At 35.3% G+C, this 22,829-nt stretch overlaps 1 protein-coding gene across 1 annotated transcript; it reads left to right on the top strand.

Annotated features, from left to right (window-relative positions):
• Positions 1–824: 824 nt before the first annotated feature.
• Positions 825–7,691, top strand: LOC148278118 (uncharacterized). Its single transcript, XM_088231839.1, has 3 exons — positions 825–941; positions 1,777–2,191; positions 5,364–7,691. The coding sequence occupies exons 2-3, from the start codon at positions 1,840–1,842 to the stop codon at positions 7,010–7,012; spliced, it is 2,001 nt and encodes a 666-aa protein (XP_088087965.1). The 5' UTR covers positions 825–941; positions 1,777–1,839; the 3' UTR covers positions 7,013–7,691.
• Positions 7,692–22,829: the final 15,138 nt, after the last annotated feature.

A 22,829-nucleotide genomic window follows, 5' to 3' on the forward strand; every position in this document is an offset into this window, starting at 1 on the left:
TAATCAAAACCATCTCAGAGAGGCGAGAACGATGGATCGGCCACATTATGCGCCATGAGGGTCTCCTGCACGACATCATAGAGGGAATGGCTGAGGGGACAAATTATAGAGGGCGCCCCCGACGGGAATATTTGGAGCAAGTATGCGAAGATTTAAACTGCGCCTCATATGTCGAGCTGAAGAGGGCTGCAGAAAATAGAGATCAATGGAGGACGAGATGCAGGACTTTGCTGCAAACCAATCCCCAGGATTGAGATTGCTAAGAAGATAGGTAACTTTAGATGCTTGAAATTAAAAAATATATTTATTGACACACATTAGTAAATTCAAAAGGGTAACAAATTTTTGGACGACCATTGTAAAAAAGAGAGAGATGGACAAGAAAGTGGAACTCTGGCATATGCAATTTTTTTAAGTAATCGGCCAAAAATGATGATACGAACTTCTAATACCTGTTCTAAATATTCTTTAAAACATTTATTAATATAAAAATAATATAAGGAATAGTATGGGTGCTGTTTGGGAATATTTCAATTAAAAATAATAGAACTTACTCCAAATTAGTGACCGACCGAAGATTCGGCCAATAAAATGAGTTCAAGCGAAAATTTGACCGAGACTTCAGCTCAGCCGAAACCTGCGGTCGAGATGTGTTGGATTACGTTCAGCTGTACTCGGGTGCATCTTGTGGCTCGAGACTAAGTTTTCGTGAGTTCCAAGATATTTTTGATTTATATTTTTGTAATTATCAGCCATAAACAATAAACTATAATATTGAACAAGCCGTAATTTCTACGTCTATTCTTGGATTGTCTATCACATTCAATTTTATCTGTGGTTCTCCTGTTAAGCGCTGGCCGACACGCGTCCGTACATCGGGGTTACAAAATATGTAAATTATAATTTAATTTGACGATTAAACTAAGTTTTTACATACAAAAGTAAGTAACAATTCCATTATGTAAATTAGAACAGTACAAATGGCTTTTTTTTTACGTGTGGGCCCCACCCAGCTCAGTATGGCGGATGACAGAAAACCCGACTAGTTAGGTTTAAAGATCGACTTTCTTCTTCTTTTTTCTTGTTTAATGGCTTCGTTGAATATAAATTAGCCGCGTTGGTCGACCAAAAATTCATTAAATTATTAGACTTTTCGGACACATAACATTTTAGAGAAGGGAATATAGAAGTCTAGCTATTTACAAGGCTTTACACTGTGTAACGTTATAAAAATTTAAAAAATAACATTTCAGGCGTTGCCTAGAATGAAGGTGAAATAATTCAACTAGATGAATCTCACCCGCATAAATAAAGGTTTCAGCTCTTTTACTTCACAAAAATCAACAGATAAAAGAATTGAAGGAATATAGATGTTCAAATATGGGCAGAATGGTGAATGTTACACAGTGTGTAAAGTGGCCACTTAAACCTGCCATTGACATAAGCCCTGTAGATGCCTTGGCTTATATATTACCTTCTCTTAAGTGTTCTTCATCTCTGTTGTAATATGTTAATATAAACAGCTTTCCAGGGAGTTGAATCCAGTCCTTGTCTACAAAAAATTTGGACAAACTCAAAATATTGTTTATGATTTTTCAATTTGGATTCGATTCTATTTATATTTTAAATACTTTTTGCTTCCAATTTAATAAAATTATTTTGTCCCGAGAAGGTATAGTGATGGAACAGATCATATGTAATTTTATGATTTCTGAACATAACTTCGATAGTTTTTGACATTTAAGATTTTATTTTTAACTGAAGTACTTTACTTAGTTTGCAGGATATTAATCTTCAGATTTCTTAGAGATTTGTTGAGTATTTCTCGAATAAAAAGTTATGGAAGTAGCTTTAGTGAATATTAAGGCTGAACCGGAGACTGGCGGCATAGAAACGGATATTCTTCTTACCGGGGAAGGGACGCCATTTCCCTGCAGAAGTGAGGAGCCAGATGTTTCTTCCGTCAAGGCCGAGCCGGGAACTTGTGATGTAAAACTAGATATTGTATATACTGGGGAAGAAAGCCCATGTCTTCACAGAAGCGAGGAGCCGGTGAAGGCTGAACCGGGGACCAGTTCTGGCCAGCCTGGGTTATCTACCAGTGATAAAATTATCACAGATATGGTTATTGACTATCCTGACATCAAACAAGAATGTTTGGATTCCTCTCGTTTCAATGAAATTCCTTCATGTAAGTAATACTTCCTTCCACGTTATCTGCACTGAGATTACGTCTGCGGACTATGGATGATGGATGGATGGGATGCGGACTATGGATGGTGTGCAGAGGACTTATACTCCCATTGTGGAGTTGTATTATTTATACATTGAATTAAGAATAGTCCAGAAGGAGCGTAGAATCATATTCGAATACATCACCCCATTTTCGCCACGCGCATTCGTGAAGTCGCCACGTAATGGTGCCAGATGGGAAAAAATATAATCAACACAAATGTAAGGCTAAAAAAGCACCTTATTAATCTCTCTAAAATTTTATTGTACACGCGTAAAACATTGATTGACAGAACAGAGTAGATAAGTAAAGGGTCATTTAATAAGAGTAATTTATTTAATAAATTTTAAACTTAATTTATAAAACAAATTTTATTTGACATAAAACGGATATTTTTATATCATGTTTAATAATATTTGATGTTTTAAAGATAATTTCGGTCAAATGTCCACCACGGCGTTGTTTAATCCGAGGTCATTAGATGAGCAAAGAAGGGCAAAAAAAAATACTTCCCTGACAACACCTGACAGATGGAAAAATGATTCAATTTTTAAGTAATGCATTTGCTACTTGCGCATAAATAAGATCCCACCCTGTTTCTTTAAGACCCCAGCAGTATTTCTACACTTTAAAACGACACAAAACGGCACATTAGAATTCAAATCGGGAGTTGCGTACTGAGCGACGTCTACAAAAAAACTAATGGGTCAAAACGTAAAACTACTCGTTTAAGAGTAGTTGAGTCGCCTTCTGTTTGATGCGCGTATGCGGTTTCTGGACTACTTTTAATTCTATGTATTCATATCAAGTTTCGAAAATATTACATCGATGGAAGTTTGTGGAGGGCCGTGGGCATCACTTACGACTTACCTATTCGAGTGTTTTCGACTCGATAGCTGCTTTCAGCAAGTAAGTCCGCCTTGTGGTGTGGTGTTTGGCGCGTTTGCCTACCATGCTTGAAATCCCGGGTTCGATTTCTGGGAAGGTTGACGTGAAACTGATTGGAAAGGTGGTGTTAAACGGCAATATTTCACGTTCCTGGGCTGGCACCTGAAGCGTTAGCCTGATCACCTTATTTTCGTGTAACTGACTAGAGTGTACCAATATATGGACCTTTGCATCAGCGAGTATGATATGATATGATCACCGTCTTAACTTTTCGCGCAATCGAATCCAATTCAATAAACATGTTTTCACTACACGAGTAAATGATTATTGTAATGAGTCCTTGTTATTAATGTTCTTAACCAAGTGAGCAATTACTATTTTTTTCCTAATTAGGTAATTCCTAGTTTCAAGACAAATATCGTATTTCTTCTCCTTCAGACTTATTCCATAGCCTCTCCTCTGCTGGATGGCGACCTCTTTCAAACATCTTCATTCCTTCCAATATCGTCGAGCCATCTTTTCTGTGCCCTTCCACCACTTTTTTTTTGCCCATGGTCTCCACTTTATTATTCTGGGTGTCCACCTGCCATCATTTTGCCTGGCCTAGTGTACTGCCCACTGCCATTTTAATTCTGTTGTACGATCCATGATATCCAAGACTCCGGTTCGGCGCTGTCTCTTAGACATACACCGAGCGTCTGTCTTTCCAAGGATCGTTGCGTGCATTTTATTTTCTGGATAATTTTCTGTGCTACAGACGTGGTTTCTAGTCCGTATGTCGTCACTGGCAATATACACGCTTCATAGACTTGTCTTTTTAAGCATACTGGGACTTGTTTATTTGAAAAAATAGGTATATTCTAGCTTGCTGAATTTAGCCCTATTCTTCTTGGCAACTCCGCTGTCTGGTTATCTTTATCAAGTTTGACTTTGCGTCTTAGATATATGTGTTCGTCAACCACATCGATTGGGGCTTATAGTCATTGTTTTATGTAAATTCATTTCCAAACCGATTCTTTTTGAAGCCTCATGAAGTTTCATAATCGATTCGCTTAGTTCATCCATGTCTTTACTTTTTTAAATATATTTAGATCCCTGTATTTGTAGCCTTACGTGTCATGTACAAAGCTAAGGTACTCGGAGAAAAATCGTTTTTGTTTACTGGGAAATGGGATGTTCGATCACTGATTTTGGTTTATTACCTTTAGGAGTCCAATTACCATTGTTGCAAAGTCCAAGAACAATGGCGCGTGATAACTACTTTTAACGACAGTCTGGATATCTGTTAAAGATATCATCTTTCCTGCATTCTGCTTCAAGATTATGGCGTTGTAAACTGAGAAATGGGCACTGAAATAACAGATGATCGATACTCTGCGAAGAAATATCATCGCATGGACAATAGTCATCATTCCTTAATTTAAACCTATATAGGTAACTTCTCATGACTCCGTGTCCGGTAAAAATTTGGGTCGTTTCGAAAGTACTTTGGTGATGATGACGGAAGTTTGCTGTATCAGCCAGCGTTGGGTTTAGTGATTTTACCTGTAGAAGAAGCGCGGTAATGATCCTCCCAACACTGCTGCGTATTTTGTTTTATACAGCTTACTTTCTTTACTTTGTCTTTACTTATAACCACTACGTCATCTGTGAATCTGAGGTGACTCATGTACATGCCATCGATTTTACACCTTTATTCTCCCAATTAAGGGTTTTAAATATATCCTCCAGGGATAGTGTAGAGCTTTGGCGATATTGTGTGACACCTTTCTCTATTTTGATTTCATCAGATTTGGCCTCATCAATCCTCGCATCCATAGTAGCGTTGTCAAAAATTAATTTGATTAATCTAATCTCCCTAATGAACTAAAAACTATTAAAACCAATATCAATAAATACACTCAAAGTAATTTTTCGAACCCGTGCAAAAACTGCATTCCATTTAAATTAGTATTAATGTATTATTATTTTCTGTTTTTCTTTTTATATAATTTTTTTTCTCATGAACATGTATATTTGACATTATATAAATTCTAATAAATAAATAACTACAACATTGTAAGTCACTCTCCAAGCACAAGAGCTAGTCTCTTTTTTTGGAGAGTTACAGGTATAACATTTACGAGATGTATAAAAGTAGATTTATATTTGAATACAAAAACATGCATCATTTATGTAAATACGATTATATTGATTGTATAATGTAGTCAAACATATAAAAAAATATTTTTATTTCTTTTAGATCTGAATTATTCAGAAAAGTGTGGTACGAGTTCTTCGAGGGTTTCAAGAAGGTCAGACATCTCCAAATATTCTCCCAAAAAGCATTTACAAAATTCAAATCAATCTGTTGAAAAGCCGTTCTCTTGTTCACAATGTCGTGATTCATTTTCGGAGAAAAATCATTTAAAAAACCACCTTCTTGCTCATATGGGTATGAAAACATTATCTTGCACCAAATGTAATTTTAATTGTGCTCATAATAGTAATCTAAAAGAACATATGAAAATACACACCGGCGAAAAACCCTATGCGTGTTCACAGTGTTCATTGAAATGTTCGCGAAAGGGTAATTTGTTAACTCACATGAGAACACATACCGGCGAGAAACCCTTTGCGTGCTCAGAGTGTGAATATACATGTTCACAAAGCAGCAGTTTAAAAACACACAAGAAGACCCATTCTGGTGAGAAACCCTTTTCGTGTGCAGAGTGCGAATTTAAATCTTTAATGAAATGTAATTTGGTAAAACATGTCAAGACCCACATGGCTAAAAATACATTTCCCCCAAAGAGCTATTCAAAAAATCTTAAAACTCTTGCTGATGATAAGCTGTTTTCGTGTTCAGAGTGTCAATATACGTCTTCCAGAAAATGTAATTTAAATAAACATATAAAAAAGCATACCGGTGAGAAACCTTTTGCGTGTACGCGTTGTGATTATACATGTTCTCAGAGTAATAACCTAAAAATACACATGAAAACTCATACTGGTGAAAAACCCTTCTCATGTTCTGAATGTCAATATAAGTGTTCGATAAAAAGCAGATTGAAAATACATATGAGGACTCATACTGGTGAGAAACCCTATTCATGTCCAACGTGTCAATCTAAATTTACACAAAAATGTCATTTAAATTTACACGTTACAACTCACACGGGCGAGAAACCCTTTGCGTGTTCAAAGTGCGCTTATGTATGTTCGCGAAAAACCACTTTGAAACAACACATGCATAATCATTCTAGCGATGAACCTTTTTTTTGTCCAGTGTGCAAATTTACATGTTCCCTTAAAATAAATCTTCGAAATCATATGAAAACGCATTCTGGTGAAAAACTCTTTTCGTGTTCTGAATGTCTGTATAAGTGCTCAGGAAAAGGTAAATTAATAATACACACGAGGACTCACACTGGTGAGAAACCCTTTTCTTGTCCAGAGTGTCATTATAAATTTGCACGAAAATGTCAATTGGAAATGCACATTCCGACGCACACTGGCAAGAAACCTATTGCGTGTTCAGAGTGTAACTATACGTGTATAAGAAAAAGCCGTTTGAAATTACACATTATGAAAACTCATACCGGGGAAAAACCATTTGCGTGCTCAAAGTGTAAATATAAGTGTTATAGGAATTTTTCTTTGAAAAAACACGTTATCAAAGTTCATAATGACAAACGCTTTTCTTGTTCTGAGTGCGAATTTACATGTTCACTAAAAAGCCGTCTTAAAACGCATGTGAAATCCCATCGATTTGATGCACAAGTGGTATCGGAGAAGGTTGGGGTATCATACTTCTGCTTTGACCCAACGAACGCAACGCGGACATATACGAGTACTAGTCTACATCCTGAGAACGAAACCAAAACATCTTTAAATTCTGATGAGCGATAGATATATTAAACTCGAATAAAATCATCTGAATACATTTTCTAATTACAATATTTTAAGATCATAGACAAAATACTGGATTTCACCTCCTAGGGAGCCATTAAGATCAACAAATTACAACATCCAAATCATCCAACAGTTGAAAGTAGATGACTGCATCAAAAGGCAGAATTATGCTAGAGTCGTTCTGGAACGATTTTCTACGCCTACGCGTTTATGTAACATCTTCTTTAGTGACGAGTAATGTTTACAAAGATAGTAAAAGGGACAGCAGAACGTTAAGGTTAAATTAAATCTTATTTGGCTTTTTGGTACTAGAGTACAAGTTTGTTATATAATTAGTTATTAATAAGACATTCTACACCACCATAAATAGATCCTTACTTGGATTTACTATTCACTTCATTTTGAGTTTAATTTCATTTTTGTTTAAATATGTAAACATAATAATAATACATTCTAACAAATTTATTTTACTAGAAATAAGTTATTCATAACACACTGGTTTTATTGCATTTTATGTTGAGGTAAGAGAGGTTTGTACGTTAATATAGTGTTCCTACCGAGTAACATTTCACTAGGGAACGCATTTGCTTTCCAATATGATTATTTTGTTACCTCATCTTTTGTCATAATTGGAGTTTATATTTTAAGAATATAATAAACAAATTTTGAGTTGGAATATGTGTTTTATTCTCAGAGTAATAATGCGTAACCTAGAGAGGAGCCCAAACGTAGGAAAGCATTCTATGACTATTGGGTATTAAGTTAGCTACAGTTCGCAGCAAAACAATGAGCCGTACTCAGGTCGAGAATTGCCAAATGTATATTAATTTGCATTGTAATTACTTTTAAATGTGTACCTGTGTATTTATCAATGCAGGGTTATTCCAATCTATTTTTCTATAATTCGCCTGTATTTATTTTATAAAACTGAATGAACATGTTTCTGTTTATTTTTTAATTTATTTATTCACAATATATTAATGTTATATTTATTGATACATAAATCCCAACTCCATGGAACCAAAGTCCTGTGTTGAGTTTGTTTGTCCGTCTCCGAAATGGCGAGTCGTATCGGCCTGAAATTTGGACACGTCATTTAAGATGCAATTTCAAGGTTAACGTTGCTATTTTCGAGTAAAATTTTAATCGACCTCTACTCGATAAAAACTCAAACTTTATATGACTAATGGCGAAATATAGTATCTGAAGTAAATATGTTGATATAAGGAAAGTTTTTAAGCAACGTAATACACGTGTCGGGACAATAAATGCCAAAAATCAATGTAATTCATGGGAAAATATTCGAAATCAATTACCTATAAAAACTGACTCCTTTAACACCTTTGACGCTCCTACTGCTGCAACCAAACGTTCTGCAATTCACCATAGTCGATTTTTATTTATTATAACGTTTATATCAAAGTTGTTTACAAACAAAGCCTAGCACAGATACAAAAGCATCCGATCAAACCGTTATGTTTATGTTGTCAAATAAAACAAAATGGCCACCAATTGGTTGCTAGCCAACAAACCAGCATCGCTTGCGTTCTGTGAAACATAGTGTTAGGGCTTCTCTCTAGGTTACGCATTATTACTCTGAGGTTTTATTCGAGGATTCGTGAGGCGCATAGGGCACGTGGGATGGAGAAGGTTTGCTTTGGTAGAAGGTTTCAATGGTTTCATGCTTTGCTCGGCTCATCTGGTCGGTGGATGGGAAAGTCCGGGTGGGTGCTTCGCCCCCCCCCGGAATATCTCTATCACAGTACGTTAATCAACAGAATATGCGTTATTGGAGTGCGGACAATTCAAAAGAAGTCCATGAAAAACCTCTCCTCAGCCTGAAGACCACAGTTTAGGGCGCCATTTCTAGAAGTGGCATTGGACCTGATTTTTTCGGCAGAGGTGAAACTCTAAAATAAAATCAATTCCGATGGACGCTGTAATGCCATCTGAAAAGAAAAAAAATAAAGCAAACTATGCACGGCATAATAACCAAAAAAACCTATTGCATAATAATTTATTTTAAAAGTTTCTTATTATGTTATATGTTAAAAGAAATGTATTTAAATCCAGAAAACCACTGTAAATTAATAAATGTAAAAAATTATGGAGGGTGACGTCCGTAGAATTAAGAATAGTCCAGAAGGAGCGTAGAATCATAATTAGAATATATCGGTCTGTGTCCAATAGTCCCCCCACTATGCCCTACTTTCGCCGCGCGCATTCGTGATGGCGCCGCGTAATATTGCTTGATGGGAAAAAAATAATCATAACACAAATGTAAGGTTAAAAAAAATCAATCTGTTAATTTTTCTGAAATTTTATTGTGCACGCGGAAATATTGGTTGACAACAGAGTAGATAAGTAAGGGGTCATATTAATAAGAGTAATTGAAATCATGAACTTTTAACTGAATAGGTATATAAAACAAATTTTGTTTAACATAAAACGGATATTTTTATATCATGTTAAATAATATTAGATGTTTTAAAGATAATTTCGGTCCAATGTCCACTACATAGTTGTTTAATCCGAGGTCAAATATTCATAAGTTCTCTTATTAGATGAGCAAAGTGGGGTAATAAAATACTACCTTCGCAACACTAACAAAATTTCCATTTTGTTTCTTCGACAATCTGACAGATGGAAAAATAATTAAATCCAAATACATCATATATATATATATAATAACCAAATCACCTACATTTGGACATACTCATACATTGTTGAATTACAACCTGGTAAAAGAAGAAGTATAAAAATTGGAAAATTGTTTTCACGCGTTGCCTAGTAGGTGATTTGGTTCAGCCGGATGAATCTCACCCACGTGATAAAGGTTTCAGCTCTTTAATTCATAAAAGTCAGCAGATAAAAGAGTCGAGGAAATGTGGATGTTCACACATGGGCAGAACGGAGAATGTTACACAGTGTGTAAAGTGGTCACTTAAACCAGCCAATGACAGGTCATAAGCCCTGTAAATGCCTAGACTTCCATATTCCCTTCTCAAAAACGTTTTCCCTCTCTGTTGAAATAAATTAAAATATGAATAACTTCCTAGGGAGGAAATCCAGCCAGTCTGCAAGCATTTGGACATACTCAAACATTGTTGTTTTGATATTTCACTTACAATTGTTTTCCTATTTTAGTTTTATTTATTTAAAAAAATTAGCTTAAATTAGCTATGTTTTAGTGGCTGTCAATATCTGAGCTGGAGTAACTCCAGCAGTCCATTATTTGGTTCTTTAATAAGTTTCGCTGGCTTAATAAAGTTGCACAACAGCAAAGCCAAGGATAGGGCCATAAGGTAAGTTCAGAATCTCTAAGTTCAGCCATATCACTCCACTACTTCAGGAAAATTACACTGGCTACGCCCACCACAGAGCGTGGAATACAAACTCTGTTGGCTTATGTATAAATCACTGCACAACTCTGCTCCGGAATATCCAAGGAAACTCTGCATTCCAGATGAACTAGCTGACAGGCGTCTCACGCTTGATCAGCTACGTCCACGGCGAGAGAAAACGTTATTATACCTTGTGATGAAGAAGTTCCGAGGGGCGAAGCACCCACCTGAACGTTTCCATCCACCGACCAGATGAGCCAAGTAAAGCAAGAGACTATTGAAACCTTTTACCAAAGTAAATCCCCCCCATCCTATGTGACCTATGCACCGCACGAATCTTCGAATAAAACACATTTTTCTATTTCAACATTTGTTTATTATAATATTCTTAAAATATAAACCTCGACTGAGACAAAATACACGACAAATATTTATAAAACGTATAGAACCTTATATGTTCCCTCCATAAATATGTTCGGCATACTAAATGGTATAATCGATGTTCCATCATTACTGGGACAAGTAAAATTCAATATTCCGACTCGTAGATTGAGAAACAGTGAAGTACTGTTCATCGATCAGCATAGAACAAACTATTGCCTAAATTCTCCAATGACCCGCCTTTGTCGTATTGTCAACTCAAGAAAAGATCTGGACTTTTTTGGTTTAAGTTTACAACGATTTGAACGAGCACTAAATAAATAGTCCAGATCTTGTATCGATGTCCCTTATGTTTGTCAATGCTTCTTTTCTTTTTTTAAAAATGTTTTAAACTATTATTTTATTGTAATATTTAAACCTTATAAATTGTATACATGGACAGTGTCCGTTAATAAATAAATGAGATGATACAATAAAGGAACAAAAAATTTAAAATGTATATAAATAAATGTTTCCTAATGAGATGGTATAATGTAGGTGGTGACGCGAGAGAGAGAGGCGCAAAAGTGATTTCCTCGATAGCTTAGAGAGCGCTCGAACTAATCCAAGATGGTCCAACAAGGTCAGCCAACACACACGTTACTAAGGACCCTTACTGCCACTTAATATACAATAGAAATCGACTTACCTGTTTTGAAGTGTTCCCCCTCGCTCCACCAGATATTATTTGCGGGAATGATGCGAATGTTAGGTTCTTTCTTTATTCGGCTTTGCGTAACAGGATTTTTGGATATTGGATGCGGTGATGATAATAATGTTATTGACACTAGCGGTAACTTTATATGATAGCGGTAGTAATATTATTTTTCGTTGTTAGTTTATCGTGCGGATCACAGAAGAGATAGTTTTTTTCAGAAAAATACAGATGTCAGTTTTATTCGAATATGGAATTTGTGAATTGTTGCAATGCGGTAGGTACTTCCAGGCTGCTCAGGTTCCTACTTCTCAAGGAAAAGCCGACAGCTAAAACATATAAATGGCAGTACACATTCACGCGTAACCAGTAGGAATAATATATAAAAATATGTAGAACCTAGTAAGATTTATTCATTTAACTTTTTGTACATTGGCGGGCTTATTGCCAAATAGCAATTTCTTCCAACCAGCCAACCAATAAAATAAAAGTTTTATTTTTATAATTTAAGTTACAGAACATATTCGATAGAAAAAAAAGATTAAAAAGGTAAAGATATATAAAATATCGGGCTGTGGTCCCGTGGCTAGTGTCTCGGACTCACAGACCAAAGGTCCGTGGTTCGAATCCCACTCTACCCCAACTTGATTCCATTTTCTAATAGTGAGTTATTTATAACTCGTTGAAAATGGCCCTCAAAATTAAATATTTGAGTAAATCATAAGAACGCAAATATTTTTTTTCAAAAAAAGTTAGAAATAACGGTATTTGTTTGTAAATTACCCTAAATCAAAACTATTACTCAATGGGAAAAAGAGGAAAAAGGAAAGGGGGAGAGGTTACGGAAGAGAAAGGAGATGTTTCTTCAGACGTGATTTAGACAGAAATAATTTAGTAACATCTTTGATGGTAGAATTGAACGCCACATCACGCTATCTTTGCGTACAGATCTCGCTTCCTCTACATTCACACATCTTCTCATACACGCCAGCCGATTACTCCAACTTTTAACATGTCCAACTTCAAGTATTTGTTAGATTTGGTCATGCCATGCCTTTCTCGGTGTTCCTTCTTTTCTGCATCCAACAACATTTGCATTGTGAATATTCTTAGCCGTTCTTTCGTTGTTCATTCACTCTACATGTCCAAACCAGCGCAGAGCTCCTTTCTTGATTTTGTCGATAGTGCTTGTCTCAGCCTTACATAATTTACAGATCTCAACATTTGTGCATCTATCGTAGACAGTTTTACCACACATTCGCCCAAGATATCGTATTTCGACAGCATTCAGCCTACTTTCACAGATTCTTTGGGAGAAATATATTTATCAAGGGCGAAATTGGACGGTTTCGTGGTATGCACCAAATTAACAATACATAAAAGGTTTAAATATAAAAGTATTGAAATGATAGAGGCGATGTATCATGGCATAAACAGTAAAGCAAGTATAACACTTTCTGAAATTTCCCTTCTATCACTAATACATATTGATTTTAACTGCTACATTAAACATTTATATTATTTTATAGTATTAATTATTTATATATATTTATATTTTTATTTATTTATTTAACTTTTTGTACATAATGATTATTTGTACATTGGCGGGCTTATTGCCAAATGGCAATTTCTTCCAACCAACCAATAAAATAAAAGTTTTATTTTTATAATTCAAGTTACAGAACATATTCCATAGAAAAAAAGATTAAAAATTTAAAGATATATAAAAATAGAAATAAACGTATTTGTTTATAAATTACCTTAAATCGAAACTATTACTCAATGGGAAAAAGGAAAAAAGAGGAAAGAGGAAAGAGGAAAAAGGAAAGGAGGAGAGATTAAGGAAGAGAAAGGAGATGTTTCTTCAGACGTGATTTAAACAGAGATTATGTAGTAACATCTTTGATGGTGGATGGGAGATGATTCCACAGTCGAGCCGCATGGACACTATATGAGTTAGAGAAGAAAGAGGAATTGTGTATGGGTATTAAGAGAGTGCCTTGAGAATGAGAACGAAGAGGTAAACCATGAACTGATAAGCGTTGAAATTTTTCACACAGGTATATAGGAGCGTTAGGACTATGAAGTACATTGAACAGAAGTGAGAGGGAGTGATAGTCTCTCCGCTGTCTAATTTTGAGCCATTTCAGTTGCCTACGATAATCAGAAATGTGGTCATATTTCCTAAGACCAAAAATGTACCTTATGCATGTATTCTGAAGTCGTTCAAGTTTATCGAGTTGCTCACAGCTTAAATCAGTCAGGGAAACATCAGCGTAATCTAGAATGGGTAGTAGTAATGCTTGTACAAGAGTGCATTTAGTACTAATGGGTAAGAATTTTTGCAACCTTCTAAGTGAGTGTAGACTGAAAAATATTTTGCGGCTTAATTCATTAGTATGAGCTCGCCAGCAGAGATGTTCATCCATTAGTACTCCTAGATTTTTTACGGATTTCCTGTACTGAATATTGGTACCATTGACAATAAGAGGATTAAGTGAAGGTATGTCTAGCTTACAGAGCAATCTTTGACTACCTGCAAACATAATTTGTGTTTTAGACGGGTTTATTAGTAAACCATACTCTTTTGTCCATGTTGACACCATATATATATATATAAACAGATTAAAGGGACCCTATTGAATACAAGTAATTATTATTTGGGCACTAGAGTTGTCTTCAATGGTTGAGAAAAACGTTATTATCTGCTTCTTACCGGATTATTCCGGGTGCCTAATTTGGAGACTCTGCTAGAATGGCCGCGGTCTAGCGTTCCCCTCAGCTGCCGGCTACCTTGCCCTAGTAAGCCATATAATCAAACCACCACGAGACTCGCACCGTTTCGCGAGGCATAGATAAACGGGGTTGCACGCGAAAAAAATGTGACGAAGTACCTGTCTAGATTTATTCGTCGCAACATCTACGCAAACAGCGCATTAAATCAAAACATTAAAAAAAAATCAGTGAAAGCGCATTTGCGGTCGCGCAGGCCTTAAGGCATGGAATGCTTTCCTCGCGGAGCTGCGAGGCTGTGAGAGTGAAGTAATGTTTCTGAAAAAACTTAAAACCCACTTGTTCTCGAAATCATTTGAATAAATCCGTGGCATGTCATAACAAAATAAATTGATTGATTTAAATTACAAATTCAAAAGCTTTTATTAAATTTATTTATCTATAGTATCACTTTTTGCGCCCATGAGGTATTGTATTACGTGAATGGTGCTACATAAGTTTTCCATAATAATAAAAAGACACCAAGGCCTGCTTTTTACAATTGCGGAGGGCATATGTGAAGGCACAAACTACAGATTGCGGCCATGTTTAAGCTATTTAGCGGATAGAATCTGGTTAATTTGAACCAGATTATATCCGACACGCGTTGTAGCGGTTACGCCGAGTTGAAGAGACAAGCGAAGGATAGCGACGGGCGGAGAATGACCGTGCATGAAACAAACCAATCGCACAGATTGTGACTCGCGAAGAAGAAGAAATATGTCTTCAATTATTAAATCAGTTTTATTTGTACATTTATAATGGCACTCTAAGCATGAAAATGGTCTATCACCAGTATCAGATAGCATGTGTCTCTTCAAATTAGTTTTTTTTTGTTAATTTATAATGGAGCTCTGAACATGAAAATGATCTCTGACCAGTATGAGATAGCATGTGTCTCTTCAAATAAGTTTTTTTTGTACATTTATATTGGCACTCTGAGCAGGAGAATGGTTTCTCACCAGTGTGAGATACCAAGTGTCTTTTCAAATCAGATTTACTTGTACATTTATGATGGCACTCTAAGCATGAGAATGGTTTCTCACCAGTATGAATCAACATGTGTGATTTTAATCTGCTCTTTTGTGAACATTTATATTGGCACTCTGAGCAGGAGAGTGGTTTCTCACCAGTATGATTTAACATGTGTGATTTCAAAACACTTTTTCTTGAACATTTATATAGGCATTTTGAGCATGAGAACGGTTTCTCACTAGTATGAGTCAACATGTGTGATTTTAATCTGTTCTTTCGTGAACATTTATATTGGCACTCTGAGCAGGAGAGCGGTTTTTCACCAGTATGATTAAACATGTGTGATTTCAAAACACCTTTACTTGAACATTTATATGGGCATTCTGAGCAAGAAAACGGTTTGTCTCTAGTGTGCGTCAAAATGTGTAATTTTAAACTGCATTTTTGTGAACAGTTATATTGGCACTCTGAGCAGGAGAGTGGTTTTTCACCAGTATGATTAAACATGTGTAATTTCAGAACACCCTTTCTTGAACATTTATATGGGCATTCTGAGCATGAGAATGATTTCTCACCAGAATGAGTCAAATTGTGTGATTTTAAATTACTTCTTCGTGAACATTTATACTGGCACAACGAGCATGAAAACTTTTTTTCACCAGTATGAGTCAACATGTGTGATTTTAATCTACCCTTTTGTGAACATTTATACTGGCACTCTGAGCAGGAGAGTGGTTTCTCACCAGTATGTTTAAACATGTGTGATTTCAAAACACTTCTACTTGAACATTTATACAGGCATTCTGAGCATGAAAACGGTTTCTTACCAGTGTGCATCAAAATGTGTGATTTTAAACTGCCCTTTTGTGAACATTTATATTGGCACTCCGAGCATGAGAATAGTTTCTCACCAGAATGAGTCAACATGTGTAATTTTAAATTGCTTTTTTGTGAACAGTTATATTGGCACTCCGAGCAGGAGAGTGGTTTCTCACCAGTATGATTCAACATGTGTAATTCCAGAACTCTTTTTCTTGAACATTTATATAGGCATTCTGAGCATGAAAATGATTTCACACCAGTATGAGTCAAAATGTGTGATTTTAAGTTACTTTTTCTTGAACATTTATAATGGCACTCTGAGCATGAAAATGTTTTTTCACCAGTATGGGTCAGTTTTTGAGTGCTTGAACAGTATAAACTCCTTTCCCTCGCTTGTAAACCTGAAACAACAACAAAAATATTCGTACAAGTGTACCAAAGGCTTGTCAATGAAATATACTTTCCCAACCAGCATACAATTTTAGGTTTCCAATGGCAAGAATGTTTCTATTTCAAAACTATAGTCCTTAAAATATATCTTGATTAGAATGACAGCCGTCAAACTAATTTCATTAGTGATGGCAAATTACTGATCACTGATCGAATCGATTTTATCGGTTATGTCATGCAATCAGGAAGCTCTGTTTCGAAAATAATGTGATACCGCCTAAGTAAAAATTTTTTGGTAATTATACTTTTTTTTAATTAAAAAGCATTATTACGTTATAAATATACTTAAAAAACTATTATTTGCATTCATCGGAATCCCCAATATTCTACTAGGAGTCATAATATAATGTTTTTAGTTTCTCGTGCACAATTTGGTTTTTAGCGTTTAGGCGGTATTGTTTCTTCGTCGACGATTTGTTATTAGTGTTAAAAAACCAAAGATGTCATTTACGCATTAATCATGTTACCTAAAGAAGCGTAATATCGGTATTGTTTAATAACTCTGTTATTGTGGGGACTATTAGTTTTACCGCGTTAATCTTTAATCTTTCTATACCAGTTGAACAAATTAACTGCCTACATATTTATCCTTTAAGCGATGAAATATTTAAAGTCAAAACAAATTAAATTATAGTCCTAAGAGTGTAACATAATTAGAATGACAGTTGTCAGAAAAAGTTACGACATAACTTTGTAGTAACGTCTTTTTTTCGTAGGACTTTTTCAATGTACAATACAAAATTTAAAAATATAGATTACACAAACATCACTCTGTCAGATTTAAAATTTACACTAAAAATGTATTATGTAACTTAGTAGACATTATAATAATAAATATGTACATCTCTCCTCCTCTCCTTATCCTCTCTTCAAGCATTTTTGTCCTTATCCCGCCCAATTTACAGTAACTTAATGTCCTTAAAATAAATATTTAAAAAATCTTTGATTATTGAGTACATGAAAATAACATTTTTATATGTATAAATTGTATGTATTTCTTTGATATGTAATATATTTGCTTTACTAACTTTGTATACTATGTGGAAATCTGTCATAAGTTCTGAGTTTATACACTATATCTGTTTGTTTACTAAAAATATGTATGTAGAACTGTTGATTTCCCAAATAAAATAAAGGAGTTATTTACGAAAAATTATTTGTATCTGGCGTGTTAATTATTTTTTTTAATACAATGCTTGAAACATAAATCAACAATATTAATATATAAAATCAGCTTTAAAACAAAAAAAAACTAAAATAAACCTAATTATTAATGACGTTCTTACAAGGTTCATTTTGCAAAAACGTTAGAGATGGGACAACTTGATCAATGTAAATTGATCGAATAAAAAAATAGTTCATTTGATGTTGTTCCATGAAAAAAGTATAAATGTCTAATTTTTTGGTGAATTATTGTATTAAACACACTATAATAGGCTTGTTTATTTGCGTTTTTTATATCAATTTTCGAAAACAGGGTTTCATGATTGCATGAAATAACTGATAAAATCGATTTGATCAGTGATCAGTTTTTTCCCAACAGAAATTAGTTTGACAGCTGTCATTCTAATCAGGCTATATTTTAAGGACTATAGTTGCAACCGAATACGTCTGTCAACTCTCCTGAAAAGCTTCCAATATATTTGAAGCTCTAAGAGAAGAGACTCCGGCAGAAACAGTAGATTTTCCAGCAAACTAGACGACTACGACAGGAAAAGTATTTGGTATTCAAAAGCTACGATACAACTTCATGGCTGGATCATTGTTTGCTTTTAAATAAGTTGTCAAATAATCTGAAGTTTTATAAACTATAACTTTATACATGAAAATTGATATTCCAGTGTCAGACCGTTGTCAGATCACATCAGATTTCAAAAAACAAATGCAAAATATCGGAGACGTGTGCGAAGGCTATATGGAGTATTATTATTAAAACATGGGATAAAATCACTAATGCCCTTCTTACCAACTACCAAATAAAAATAAGATTTTGCTTGTCGATGTAATGGAAAAAGTACTCGGGGTCGAGAAAGATTCTATCCTATTTTATTTTATTTTATTTATTTGGATAACAAACAGATATAATCAACAATATTTTGAGTTTGTCCAAATTTCTATAGACAAGAACTGGATTCAACTCCCTGGGGAGCTGTTTATATTAACATATTACAACAGAGATGAAGAACATTTAAGAGAAGGTAATATAGAAGTCTTTACTTCATAGAAACTTCACAAACATCAACAGATGAAAGAGTTGAAGGAATATAGATGCTCAAATATAGGCAGAATGGTGAATGTTACACAGTGTGTAAAGTGGCCACTTAAACCAGCCATTGACAGGTCATAAGCCCTGTAGATGCCTAGACTTCTATATTACCTTCTCTTAAATGTTCTTCATCTCTGTTGTAATATGTTAATATAAACAGTTCCCCAGGGAGTTGAATCCAGTTCTTGTCTACAGAAATTTGGACAAACTCAAAATATTGTTGATAAATACCTGGTCCATGAAGAAGTATAGAAATTGAAAAAATAACATTTTCAGGCGTTGCCTAGTATGTAGGTAAAATTATTCAATTAGATGAATCTCACCTGCATAAATAAAGGTTTCAGCTCTTTAACTTCACAAACATCAACAGATGAAAGAATTGAAGGAATATAGATGTTCAAATATAGGCAGAATGGTGAATGTTACACAGTGTGTAAAGTAGCCACTTAAACCAGCCATTGACATGTCATAAGGCCTGTAGATGCCTAGACTTCTATATTACCTTCTCTTAAATGTTCTTCATCTCTGTTGTAATATGTTAAGATATAATCATCTTATATATATATATATATATATATATATATATATATATATATATATATATAACAAAACAAATAACAAATAAGCCAATTACAGGTTTTCACGAGTAGCATCACAGTAAGTTAAAAAAAAAATACTACGAATTATTTCGAAAGCAAACGCTGTCCGTTATTAAGATTATTTGCAAATAAATATATATTAAATTATTTATTTATAACATTAAAATTATTAAAAGTTCGCCATGAATATGAATTTTGCCTAAGAGGTATGTGAAGTAGAAGGTTTTTTCATAGAACTTTGGAAGGAACATTGATAGGAAGTTTGCATAGTAGTTCAGGACAGTCGATTGAACCAGAGGATAATTTTAGTAAATAAATTATATCCGCTATTTCACTACGTTTTTGCAGAGGCAATAGGTGATGTTTTTTACATATACGAATATACCGATCGGATTTAAACTCAAGTTTCAACCGGAAACACATGAACTTTACGATTTGAAAAAAAATATTTTCAATGCGTGATATCTGCACATTGTCCATAAGATTCCATATTTGTGATGCATATTCTAAGTTGCTTCGCACTAATGTACAGTAAAGGATTTTAAGTGTCTTTGCCATAGTGAACGACGTAGAGCTACGCATAACAAAGCCAAGCGCACGCGATGACTTTTCTATTGATGGGCCGAATGACAAACCTCTCGGACTATAATAATGGAACCGTTCTAAGATAAGAAAACATGATGACCTCACTAGGATTGTTGGACCAGGTGTATTGTGACGTAACGAGGGATGTAGTTGTACAGCAGAGGATAGTCAGCTCGTGCCTGAACCATATTTATATGCGCGACAGAGAGAAGTTTTACTTACTTGAGGCGATTTCATTTCTGCGAGACGAATCCGAACATTCTTGTTTGATGTCAGGATAATGAATGTCCATCTCCGTGAATATAATTTTATCACTGGTTATCCTAGGCTGGTCAGTACTGGTCCCCGGTTCAGCCTTCACGGTAGCAACACCTGGCTCCTCACTTCTGTGGGGATATGGCGCCCATTCCCCAGTACGGAGAATATCTCCCTTTACATCGCCAGTCCCCGGTTCAGCCTTCACGGTAGCGACAACTGGCTCCTCACTTCCGTGGGAACATGGCACCCCTTCCCCAGTGCGAATAATATCTCCCTTTACATCGCCAGTCCCCGGTTCAGCCTTCACGGTAGCGACAACTGGCTTCTCACTTCCGTGGGAACATGGCGCTTCTTCCCCAGTGCGGAGAATATCTCCCTTTACATCGCCAGTCCCCGGTTCAGCCTTCACGGCAGCAACACCTGGCTCCTCACTTCCGTGGGAACATGGCGCCCCTCCCCAAGTACGGAGAATATCTCCTACATCGCCAGTCCCCGGTTCAGCCTTCACGCCAGCAACACCTGGCTCCTCACTTCCGTGGGAACATGGCACCCGTTCCCCAGTACGGAGAATATCTCCTACATCGCCAGTCCTCGGTTCAGCCTTCACGGCAGCAACACCTGGCTCCTCACTTCCGTGGGAACATGGCGCCCCTTCCCAAGTGCGGATAATATCTCCCTTTACATCGCCAGTCCCCGGTTCAGCCTTGATATTCACCGAAGCTATTTTCATTGTTTTACCTTCGAGAAATACAAAGTCCATATTATGAAAATTATACAAAATACGTTGAAAATAAAAAATGCAAAAGCGCATGGGAGGGGGATTTTAATTCTCCGTTTACAACTACTTAGTAACACAAAGTATATATTTAGGAACACAACTAAATTTTAATAACACATAAGAGCTAGGTTACAACAAGTCTTGAAGTAAAGGAGCGCAAGGACGCGAACGGTCAGAACTCTAGCCCCCATTTTTGGTAAATAACTTTGTATGCATAGAATTAAGAATAGTCCAAAAGGAGCGTAGAATCATATTTGAATACATCGGACTGTGTCCAATAATTCGCCCACTTAGACACACTTTCGCCGCGCGCATACGTTAAGTCACCGGGTAATGTTGCTTGATGGGAAAAAAAAAAATCATAACATAAATGTAAGGTAAAAAAAAGTAATCTGTTGATATCTCTAAAATTTTATTGTGTACGCGGAAACATTGATTGACACAACAGATTAGATAAATAAAGGGTCATTTAAGAGTAATTAAATTTATGAACTTTCAACTTAAAATATAAAACAAATTTTATTTGACACAAAACGGGTATTTTTATATCATGTTAAATAATATTTGACGTTTTAAAGATAATGTCGTTCAAATGTCCTTCACGGCGTTGTTTAATCTGAGATCCCATTTTCATTATTTCTCTCATTGGATGAGCAAAGTAGGGTAAAAAAATTTACTACCCTGGCAACACTAACAAATTTGTCCATTTTGTTTCTTCGACAATCTGACAGATGGAAAAATAATTCAATTTTTAAGTCATGCATTTGTTAAATACACATTCGTTAGTTAATTACACATGAAATGTGATTCCATCCTGTTTCTTTAAGATCCTAGCAGTATTTCTACACTTTAAAAGGACACAACACGACATGTATAAGGGTTTAAAAATGTATGATGAGATGCCTGAATGTATGAAGAATGAAAAGTGTCTGAAAGAATTTAAAAATAAATGTATAAGTTACTGTAAGGAAATGTAAATATATATAGATGATGTAAATGTACATAATAGTTTATATTAGTTTTAATATAAGCTAACTTAAGAAAGAAATAAAAAAAAATTTAAAAAATAGTTGAATTCAAATCAGGTGTTGTGTACTGAGCGACGTCTACAAAGAAACTAATGGGGCAAAACGTAAACCTACTCATTTATGAGCGGCCTTCTGTTTGATGCGCGTATGCGGTTTCTGGACTATTCTTAATTCTATGTTTGTATGGTATGGTGGTCCCTCTGGCATTAGCACCACGAAAGATCAGCCATATATATTGTTCTCCTTTATATAAGTAATCGTTACTTACTTTTAAGTGTAAAATTTTTGTTTAATCGTCAAATTATATTGTTATTTATGTATTTTGTATCCTAGATCCTAGACATACGGACGCGTGCCGCTTGCCGTTTGACAGAAGAGGCTCAGATAATACCATATTTAGATGTTGCGGTAAGTCAGGGTTGCAAAGATAAACCAAATAGTAAAAATTTAGGCCGGGACCTACCTGCTTGTCCCAGCATATAACAGCCATATACAAACAACGAACCATCATTCCGTTTCTGTATGGGTTGGCAGAGAGTTTCTTACACATATTTTTTTTCTGTCTTCTTTCCTTTCTTTTATATTATTCCAATTACATTTATAAAAGTATACAAATAATTCAAAATAAAACAATTATACTTATATGGTTTATGAAGTAATTAATTTTGGTATTTTTGATGGCTTTTGAAAGACATGAAAGTATGACTAAATGTGAAATCACTGAATGGAGTTATACTAAAACAAGTGGAGGAATTTGTGTATCTGGGAAGTATGTTTACTAGGGATGGAATGACTGAGAAAGATATTGAAGGGAGGGTGAGTGCCGGGAACAGAGAACAAACAGAGAACAGAGCGCATCAGA

The sequence above is a fragment of the Micrasema longulum genome, unplaced genomic scaffold, assembly GCF_059751315.1.
Source record: "Micrasema longulum isolate JH-2025_06_02 unplaced genomic scaffold, ASM5975131v1 h1tg000927l, whole genome shotgun sequence".
Lineage (NCBI taxonomy): Eukaryota > Metazoa > Arthropoda > Insecta > Trichoptera > Brachycentridae > Micrasema > Micrasema longulum.

Coding starts and splice junctions, on each gene's coding strand:
- LOC148278118 (XM_088231839.1), top strand. CDS start 1,840: ATGGAAGTAGCTTTAGTGAATATTAAGGCTGAACCGGAGACTGGCGGC. Junction 2,192..5,363: donor TTTCAATGAAATTCCTTCAT/GTAAGTAATACT, acceptor TATTTCTTTTAG/ATCTGAATTATTCAGAAAAG.